Source organism: Akebia trifoliata, chromosome 16 (genome assembly GCF_017979445.1).
Source record: "Akebia trifoliata isolate Shusen 1 chromosome 16, ASM1797944v1, whole genome shotgun sequence".
Lineage (NCBI taxonomy): Eukaryota > Viridiplantae > Streptophyta > Magnoliopsida > Ranunculales > Lardizabalaceae > Akebia > Akebia trifoliata.
In genome coordinates this window covers 2,201,725-2,212,587 of record NC_141390.1, presented here as the reverse complement: position 1 = coordinate 2,212,587, position 10,863 = coordinate 2,201,725, and the positions used below count along the sequence as shown (strand labels likewise).

At 34.0% G+C, this 10,863-nt stretch overlaps 1 protein-coding gene across 1 annotated transcript; it reads left to right on the top strand.

Moving 5' to 3' along the window:
* Positions 1-2,269: 2,269 nt before the first annotated feature.
* Positions 2,270-10,391, top strand: LOC147382223 (ribosomal protein L30 family protein). The gene is given in 5 exon segments (XM_086428035.1): positions 2,270-2,529; positions 2,687-2,807; positions 6,453-6,665; positions 6,761-6,836; positions 6,839-10,391. Coding segments are annotated over 3 exon segments (321 nt in total). The 5' UTR covers positions 2,270-2,529; positions 2,687-2,807; positions 6,453-6,473; the 3' UTR covers positions 6,892-10,391.
* Positions 10,392-10,863: the final 472 nt, after the last annotated feature.

The following is a 10,863-nucleotide window of genomic DNA, read 5'->3' as shown; positions in this document are numbered from 1 at the left end:
ATGTTCAAATGTCAAGATCGACAATTAGAAAATGATATCTTAGTAAGATCCCAATGTGAAAGAGGCGAAATTAATATTACCCCTCGCGAAATGCAAGATGAGATTTGTCTCCCTGAACTTTTTTTGACCCATTAACAAATCTTAATTTTGTTTGACCTTATTTAAGACATGACTTTTGATATAATAGGTGGAGGTGAGAAGACTCAGGTGAGTTATTTCGACTTTTTTGAGCTCATTAGCTTTATTTTGTTTGAAAAATGAAGGAAATAACATATCTGTTATACGCGTGGGGGAAGATAACACTAACAAATATATTTACAAAAGAGGGTTTTGTTAATTTCTATTTCTTCTTATTTTTGTCTGAAATGATGCAGTTCGAGTATTTTGCATATGGAGATTCGAAACATTGAGTTAAAACGATGAAAGCTTGCTTAGAATTGATCCATTTATGGTTGATATCGAAAAGAAAAGCTTTAAAGGAGTTAGTGTTTTATCGTCCTTTCATTTCAACAGTGAAGAAGAATATTGAGATAGTCGATTGGTCGAACCCTTAAGTGAGTAAGGGTAATTCTATCATTTCAAATATTTGAGGTTATTTTGGACTTTTAACAATCCCTCTTAATGGAGAAACATTTTAGATAACAATTTGATTGGGTCAATGGAAGTCCAACAGGGCAAACCTTATCTTGCATTGGGAAGTTGACTTTAATTTCGCTTATTTCACAGGGGATAATACAAATTTACCCATTATAAAACGATCAATTTCGATAATTTGAATTGCTGAACTCACTGATTCATGTACAAACATCTAGATCGATGACTGGAAGGAATGTTGGTCTTAATGATATGAATTGTCGATATTTATAGTCAACCGATCTTTAGAAAGAAAACCCTCCCTCATAGTTCAATAAGTAATTTTGGTAAAACAATCTTGTTGGATACCGAGATGACTCACCCAAAAGGATTCAAAGGCACCAAAGCCTTCTTTGCAATTCAGAATATGACAAAAAATTGATATGTGAAAAATTCGAGTTCTAGTTGCTTTTGGGTTGTAAAAATCCGATCAAAAAATCGATAAATGAGAAATAGGTATCATACGCTTCATATGTGTATCATCCGTCTCATTTTAAAAATTCGAAAACCAAAACTTCGGTAATGCGATAGTGATGGTGATGATGAAATTGGTGATGGTATAGTGGTGATGGTTATGATAATGAGGGCATTAAGGTTATTGTTCCATTGGTTTATAAAAGAAAACCAAAGTCAAAGGACAAATCATCAATTTGAAAAATTAAGTTGTAATCTCAAATAAACATAGAGGGCCATGTCATTATTTTTTTTAAAATATAAAATAGACATTTGTCACATGAAAAGGTGGATTCCTCCAAAATTTTGAAGCATGACCACTTTAAAGTCGACTTGTGTTACATGTCAGAACTTACAAATTTACACTTTGCAACATATAACAAGTTACAATAACATTTTTTTTTTCTGACTAAATTTTATAAAAATTTGTAAAAAATGTGTTTTATTTTTTCTAAACTTGAAACACGTGAATTATTCAGAAAAGTTCAATAATCCAGAGAATAATACTTTCATAGGAAAAAACAAAAAAATTCATGAATTTTTCAAGAATTAAATAAGAGATTGCTAATAAGGCACTAAAGCCCTAATTTCTCTAAGAGGTGGGTACAAAGAAGATGAAAAGAATAACTCGTCTCCTCCAAATTATGATTTTAATTTTAGTCCGAGATCAAGACGATTCGTCCGACACGTCTTGATACCGTCCACGTAGGCCTGTCAATGGATAGTCGAAATTCGAATTCGAAAATTCGGATATCGAATTCGGATTCGAATAGTTTTTAATATTCGATAGTATTTCGGATACGAATTCGGATATAGGTGATTCAAATTTAATAATATCCGATTCGAAAATAATAATAAGTAAATATTTTTTTATTTTTTCTTTTACGCAATGTTTGGATTGAGGGAAGAGAATGGAAGAGAAGAGAAAATATGTTATTTTCTCTTCTTTTCTCCTGTTTGGATTGTTAAGTGATGAGGAAAGAGAAGAAAAATGAAGGGAAGATAATGGAAAAATCCGAAAATTTTGTTCCCCCAAAAGTGGAGAGATGAGGAGGGAAGGGAAGGGAAGAGAGCACATTTTTTATTTCAAATTTGCCCTCACTTTTTTTAAAATTTCCAATACTTAGTTATATTGACAGGCCATTTATTACTGTTTACACCCCAAGTAATAAAACAACTGAACTTGATTTCAGAAACCCTAGGTGTACAGAACGAAGGAGCCGAACTCGAACTCGTGTAGGAGACGACCTCTCTCTCTCTCATTCTTCTGGTTTTCTTCAAGAAACCCTCTTCAACGTCACACCTTTCTCTTCTTCAACCCCACACACCTTTCTCTTCTTCTTCTTTTTTCAAAAACCCTAAAAAAAAAAAAATCTAATCTGATTTCAAAAACCCTAGAGGTGTAGAACGAAGGAGCTGAACTCAAGTAGGAGACGACCTGAGGTATCCTCTCTCTCTCTCTCTCTCTCTCTCTCATTCTTCTGGTTTTCTTCAAGAAACCCTCTTCAATGGCACACATTTCTCTTCTTCACCCCACACACCTTTCTCTTCTTCTTCTTTTTTCAAAAATCCTCACACGCTCTGTTTTTTTTAATAACAGTGGGAAGTCATCATCTTCGATCTCAAGGTCGTCAAGAGGTAATTTTGGTGTGGCGAGGTTGATGCGAGATAAGCAGACCAAAAAGCTTTTTGCCGTGAAGTATATCGAAAGAGGCAAAAAGGTTTGTTTCTTAGAATAATAGAATTGTTTGAAGTTCTTCGATTTTATAGTTATTGTGAATTAGAGGTTAATTATTAGTTCAGAGAATCGGAAATCATGTGCATTATGTGGAAGGTGAAGACATCTATTGAGAATCTCAGGAGACAATCCGAATTTGGGTTTTGTTTGAGTTTTCTTTTGGCTTGAATTTTGCTACGAGAATTTATGGTTATTGTTCTTTCTAATTAGAAGCTAGTTTTTCTTAGTTTGATTGTCGCTGTAAATTGAGAATTTTTATGAGTTTTATGTAGCCTAGTTTTGCCGAATTTAGGTTTTGCTTGGTTTGGAGAAATTTATAAGAGGAGAGTTTTGTCAGATAACTCTGCGATGTGAAAGTTTCCACCTTGGTTAGGAATGTGTTGCTATCACAAGTGGTTTAGATGGAAGGTTTTTGAGTTTTATTTGATTAGAGAATTTTGGTTTTTGGATTTTATTTGAGCTAATCCTCAAATATTATCTAATTTTATTAGATGACAAAACAGTTCAAAGAAGATTACTAAAGAGAATGATGAATCTGGATCATAGTTACCAAGCCATGCCTTTTGAGTCCATTAAATGATTTAGTCTGTACCATGGTTTAAAGTTTCATATAGTTCGAAATGTCTCGGCATGTGGGAGATGGAGAATATGAAGTAATAGATATATACTTTTCTTTATCTCATATAGAACCTATATGAAGCATTTAACTAGATCTTCTATTGGAAATGATACTTTTGGCATACTGAGGAAATTTACATATTAGTTATTTACTAATGGAAACAGAGTTTGACAGCCTAATAGCATTAACCACAATTTCGGTAGGGGGAAAACTAAGATGTTTCATCATTATTATATTTTTTTTTATATGGGTAAGCTGGACTTGAACCCATGACCTCAAAGTTGTTTTGCCATGTGTCAAACCAATTGAGCTATGATTCATCTGTTAATCCCTCTCCTTACTTATCATTTCCTTTCAAAAGCATTTGGAGAGGGTCTCACCTAATATAAAGTACTGTGCAGATAGGTAGCTCTTAGAGAAAGATAATTACTTGTGATTTCATTGATCATCATTTTGTACTAGTGACATGCATTTGAGAATAAACATTGAGGAGATTAAGGTGATGGGATTTCATTGGGCCCTTACATTGGTGGGTTAAAGCAGTAGTAGTGATAGTCTTAGAGATAGAAATGCATTAGCTTGATTGCCCGTCCCCCATCATCCAAAGACATCTATGTGAAATGGAGGCCTCCAAAGGAAGATGAAATTATGCTCAACATTGATAGTTATTCTAGGAGCAAACTGGATCCATCAGGTATTGGTGGTAAACTGGTAATTTTAGGAAGTCTATGGCAGGTACCTTTCAGATGTTTCTTGGTCTCACTGGAGAAGTTATTCCAATGAGGTTGAAGATTTTGCTCTTTTTGATGGCTTAAAATTAGTCAAAAAGATTAAACTTGGCCATTTAATTAAACAGAAATACAACCAAAGATGGAAAAAAGTAGTTAATTATAACTATCATATAAATCTTTTCTTTTTTTTATGGCAAAGATTAATCGAAGAAGATAAACAAAAGAAGAGAAAATATACAGTATGAAGAAAGAAAAATGTATAGTGAAAGGATCTTCAATGATCAAAGAAGGTCCTCCAATTTCTTCCAAGATGAAAAAGTTAGCAATCTTCTTTGCAATATATTCTCTTTTGAAATACAATATAAAAGCTACTAAAATAAGCTTTAGGCGAGTTGAGTGACAAGCCAAGTTAAAATTAAGATAATTGAACTGTAGAGTTTAAGGATGGTCTACGAACCAAAGGATTACGTATAATTGTAATTTGTTTTAGGATATCTCCTAAACAACAAGCATACAAGGCTTTGGGGTACCCCTTGGGGTTTGGTGCAATACGCACTCATATCTCTTCATTTTCCCAAATGAAGACATTCCCCTTGACAGTGGTCTTCCATTAGCTCTACTAATAAAAATGACTTAAAACACCCTTGTTTTCAACCTCTGGCAAGGCCCATCTGTGTGTGTATATATACATGGGGATGGTTCATGGGACCATAATTGTGGCAAAATCTATGGCAATGGTTTTTGTCTTTATATGGGTTAGAAGTTTCGAACTGCTGGAATCGTTCAAACCCTTTATAATTGTGTCGTGATAATATGACGCCCCCCCATGCGCTCATCACAGAATCACAGATCATTTGCCTCGGAGTACACAAGAAAAGATTTATGGTTATGTGAATCCCAACGAAAATGATCTACGGTTCTGTGATGGGGTATCAGAAAATCATTATACTTTATAATTATGGGGGTGAGGGGGCATTAAGAAAACAATGTTTTACTAACTTGGGTGCATTTTAAATAAAAGCGCCCTCCTTAAGTAATTTCCCCCTATTATATTAGAGAGGGATTTCTAGTTATACTTTCGAAATTGGGATCCGAGGATATTTTTGTAAAAAAATAATTCTTGTAAGGGCATTTTCGATACAACTTATAATTTTCAAAGTGTATTTACTGCACTTTAACGTGTTTCATTAGGACACTTGTTAACAAAATCCGTATATTAGAGAAATTCTATTGCCGCACCAACTTTTGCTTGGGATGTTCTTAGTAAAAGTGAGTGTGGCAATAGAAACTCTCATTTATAAGCATTCAAACGAAAGGTACCCCCAAAGTGATCTTGAACGTTTGATTGTTTATATTTTGTATCATTGTACAAGTGGAATTTTCTTCTTTAGACTATGAAGGGTGTAATAGTCATTTGACAAGAATAATTTCTCTTCTCTTCTCTTATGAATCCTAACCAAACAAGAGAAACTTGACTCTTTCTCTTCTCTTCTCTTTCAATCCAAACAGGGTGAAGAGAAACTACTCTTCTCTTCTCTTCCCTTCCCTTCCCTCAATCCAAACACAACGTAAATTTCACATTATAGAATGCCGAGATGAAGGAATCCATTTGAGGAGTACTTGATTGATGAAGAAGGGAAGACTAGGCTTAAATTTTGTCAGGAGACCTTTTTTTTTTTGCAGATATGCCCCTTCACCACAAACGGATCATTGGGTTAAGTCATGGGTTGGGAGACTCGATCTCACGACTTTAGGGAACACACCAAGGTCGTTGAACCACTGCTCTACCACACGGATGGTATAAGAGACATTTGGGTGTTGATTCTTTAGGTATCATTTCAAAGATTGATTCAGGGTTGTTTGTTATCTGGGGTTTCAACGACTTTTGTACTTCGGGCACTCCATATATTTTCTCTAAATGGTGGAGATCAAAATTGTCCATTTTGAGTGCAGAAGTGGCTGATAAAAATCGTCCATCTGATGGGCAATCCACCTACTCAATTCTGTTCATGTGGACTGTAAATTTTGTTCTCATCATGTCTACACATTACCCCTATGAATGACAGTTGTGTCATTGAAGTAATTCTGCCTTGATTCTAACTCCGACCTATGTTTTGATTAGTAATTTTCATACATAAATTTTATTATCATTCTTGTTGCATTATTTATTTTCTTTTTTATCGTCCTTTTATTGTGATTTTTGACTTTCTATTTCCCAAGTTTCTTCCTTGTTTTTGTCTTCTTTGAAGGATTATTGATTAAACCTTTTCTTGATTAGTGTACTTGAAAGAGAGAAGAAATGAATGCTTTCAAGGCTTTCAAAGCATGTGTGCCGATCGCATGGAGTCCCCATCTCTATATAACCTTGGTGAGGGGTATTCCAGGTACCAGAAGGCTTCATAGACGGACCCTAGAGGCCATGCGACTCCGCAAATGCAATCGAACCGTCATGAGATGGAACACACCTACTGTCAGGGGGATGCTCCAACAGGTCCTAAAATAATTTGCAATTGTTACATCTTTATCTCTGTCTTGAAAATTTTCGTCTTGTTTTGATGTCTTTTTTATTTCGTTTTGACTTCATAGGTAAAGAGGTTAGTTGTGGTTGAGACAGAAGAGATGTTTCAGGCCCGTAAACAGAAAGAGACAACCCACCGAGCTCTACGCCCCCAGTGGTTGTAAACCATCACCCAGCCCCTACAAACAATTCTGCTTAAGAGATTCTTCAAGGTATGCTTTTCCACTTATTCTTTCATATGGTATTTACTGTTCATAAATAAGGTCTTTATTAGGTGTTTCTATCTCATAACAACTAGATCGGATATCTTCTTGTAATCGCATGGTTTTTCGTTAGGGGTGTGGTCTCAATTATTGGATGTGTGAAATTACTTGTCTATGGTATGCTATATTTAGGTTGACTGATTGATTGACTAGTTCGAATTTTTTTGATCTTTTAAAAATATGCTTAATTTAATGAATTGTAGTATCAGTTCATCACTTAATATGTTATCTTTTTGGGCAATTATTTTACTTTGGAGGAGTGAAACCATAAGATGAGTAGCCAAGCATTCCAGGTGATGATGATAGAACTTTCTCTTTTTTAAGTACCGATGATATGTGAAAGTGTTTTCTTCTCCTTTTTTTAATTTTATTTTTGAAGCAACCTAAGCATTTCGCATGGGAAGGAGTTCACAACTGCACCATACTTTTAAGATTGTGCATCCTCTTTTCAAGATCTATGTAACGATTGAGGAAATTTATGTAGTTCGGAGGCACCGTGGAAAAAACCCATAGCCTAAAAACCGTAAAAAGTTTTTTTTTTTGGCTATGTACGAGGGCAATGCTATGTGTATCGTTGTCCAACATGGATATGAGGCAATTGATACAACTAGTGTTTCGAAGGCATTGAAAGCTTGTGCTTTGAGGCTTTGGAAAAAAGATTTTGTCTTTAAGGGAAGACCTTTCTTGAAGGTGCCAACTAGCTTAGTTGGTGAAGTCTATGGGTTACCGATAAAAAACAGGCTTACCAATAAAAAAAATAAATGAGAGAAGGGTTGGGCTCTTCTGGGCTTATACTTATTTAAAGACTAAATATGCATTGAGCAGGCTTTAGCTTTAGCGAAAGTGCACACCTTTTTGGTTCCTTTAGATTAAAGCTTGTGTCTTATGAGGATTTTCATTTCTTTCCCTTTGTTTTTGTATTATCATTACATAAAACTCTTATAATGGTAGAGTTACCCATAGTTAATATTTAATTTACCTAAAGTTAGTCAACAATATATTTAGTGAATTTCATCTGTTCTTTTGTTTATTCTCTATTTCTATTTTTCTCCCAATGCAAAACATTCTCTTCCGCTTATTCTAGTCTTAGGAGTGGTTTATTTTTTGTTAGAGTAGTTGTTATTTTAAGTGTCTTTTTTTTGTTTAGACATTAAAATTTAGAGAGTTGGAAGTATGATACCATGGATGTGAATTCAGTTTTAATTTGATTTTGATGAGTTTCCAGTTGGGATTTGGATGTTAAACTTTCAAACGTAAAATTTTGAACTTAGAATTTCTTTCAGATTTTTTTTTTGTGTTGTCTTTTCTTTTAGTTTTGTCTATTTATTTACTTGTAATTTAATATTTTTATCCATTTTAAAAGTTCATGCTCGTGAGGCTTATGCCTTACCTCTCAAGGCTTTGGCTGTGGTTAATGGAAGCCCTAACAAGTCGTACCATGTTAGAAGCAGGAGCATTACCAGAAAACTAGAAACTGAATTATTTTATGACCTTGAAGCCAGAGTGGGAGTGGCATGGCGGATATAAGATTCCTGCTACTCTTGCTTGGCTTGTGAAGTTCCTTAGCACACACCCCTCAGCATTTAAAAACATAAATACATCACCATTGAGAAGTCTGAAATGACATTTATTATATTACATGTTAGCGATATTTAATTCAGAATTAAAAAAAAAAAGTTATGAAAGAAATTTTTGTAATATCAAGTCAAGGTTGTGCTTAATAAATTGGTGTATTTCATATAAGAAATTGAAGCAAAACATTCAAATCTGAGCTATAAGAAGGTTATAGCTAATATAACTAAGTTCACGAAAATGGTGCCCAGGAAGAATATTTGGTCATGATGAGAATAGAGTGAGTCACTAGTTGGTTGAGGTTCAATCAGAGAGGGTTCTTGACTAGTTGGAATGATCTTAATCGAAATCTTTATTGAGTAATAAGGTGTTCTTCTTGCTTTTTGGGATAGATCTTCTTTAGATAGAAAATCTTTTGTTATTATGATTTTTGAAAATGCCAAGGAAGAAAAAAAACATTTTAGTTGAAGAATATAAGCAAACATGTGGGCTGCAAACTTATTTTTAGGGATTCAGTTTGATTGTTTGTAGATCAAAATAGAATTGTCTCACCAACGGTGCCATTGCAAAGGACACTCAAATTCTTGATAAAATTAAAATCTATTATGAAGGAAATAGATTGGGCTTTTGGAAGGAAATTAATTGAAGGGTTTTTGAAGGAATAGTACATATAGCTCCATAAAATCATTTTTAACATCAACATTGGTCCACTCTCTTTTAAGATTGTTGAGGGATCTATTCTGGAAATCTTGTTTTTAGATGAAGATTTGATATTGTTAGTAGGGAGTAAAGATCCTTTGTTTTTCTCTGATTTCTGATCTTCTTGAAAAAAAATGCCTATTTTCATTAAAAAGAAACTTATATTTATCAAAAAAAAAATATGGCACACTCAAATCTAATCTAATCTGAGATTCCTGTTGGGTTTATTGTCTTGTTTTATGGCTTTGAAAACTTGTAGAATTGCTGATCGTACTGTTGTTATATTAGTGAATGATTATTGATTTTGCTATGTTTTTCATAGGAGTGCAGCTTGATTCAGCTTGGTGGTAAATTGGAACTGAACCGACATAGGTCGGCTCCACTAAATAAGAACCAGAATAAACCAAAATGCGAATAGAACTGATCCAAACCAAATCGATCTAAGATTGGCTTGGTTTGGTTCGATTCTATGAGTTGCCAATATCCTATAAACCTCATTGGAAGCAACATATTTTTAATAAAAGAAAACAAATAAATAGTTAATATTAGAGTCTTAAAATAATTCATTATAAATTAATATATATTTTTTATTATACAAGAGTTTGGTTCTATAGGTGTCTTGAACCGAGAATCAAATCAAATTCCTCGGTTCTCCATTTTCTTAACCCAAAACTGATCCACAACCTTTTCCAAACCAAAGCTATTGGTTTGGTTCGATTCTCGGTTTAAACTGGACCAAGTTGCACCCCTGGACTTTTTCATACCATTGCCATCTTCATGACCATTGTTAACTATTTTTTCAGGATTGTGAAGTGGACGTGCTTTTGGTTTGGTAAATGCTTGTCAAGGTGCCGTAATACAGGTGATCCTCATCTTCTTCTTCTTAGCTGATCACAGTAAATTGTTGTTAAACATGTCGGCAATTACCGTGTGATCATTTTTAGGGGTTTAATTAATTTTTTTGATGTTTAATATTAAAAAGGACATTCGTTATTAGAGAAACACATGAGAACTTCATACCTTGGACCAGGTTTTGGAACCTTTCAAATCTCCTCTTCATACTTCACTTCATGTCCATTATGGACTTGATCTCTTCTGACATACATCTATCCACCTTTCACTGATGCTGTCATTAGTTTTATTTATTTTATTTTTTATTTTTTTATGGGATGTAAACATCTCAATTGACTTTATTTTATTTTATCACTTAATGGCGTTAGTCTTATATTTGCTAGAGCATTTTTTCATTGATCTCATTAATTTTGCATTGGATAGATAAAGATATTTAATTAACAATAAATAAATAAAAAAGACCATACAGGAAAAATGATGCGATGATATAAATAGGCGGCAACCTGGTCGGGATGGAGGGTAAGCCCAGGCTCAACCCAAGTGGCAAAACCTTCGACGGAAGTTCAACTTAACCTGATCATTGGGCCTGAGTTCATTAACCCAAGCTTGAGCTTCTAAAATCAGTCTTGGGTTGAGCTGGGGTTAGTTTTGGACGGGTTGGACAACTCTAAATTCATTTTGGTCCGTAAATAACTTTATATCTTAAATAAGAAATATAACATTAAATATAAAATCACTTATAACCTTGAAATCCATAATTTAACGAATATTTAGACAGATCATAC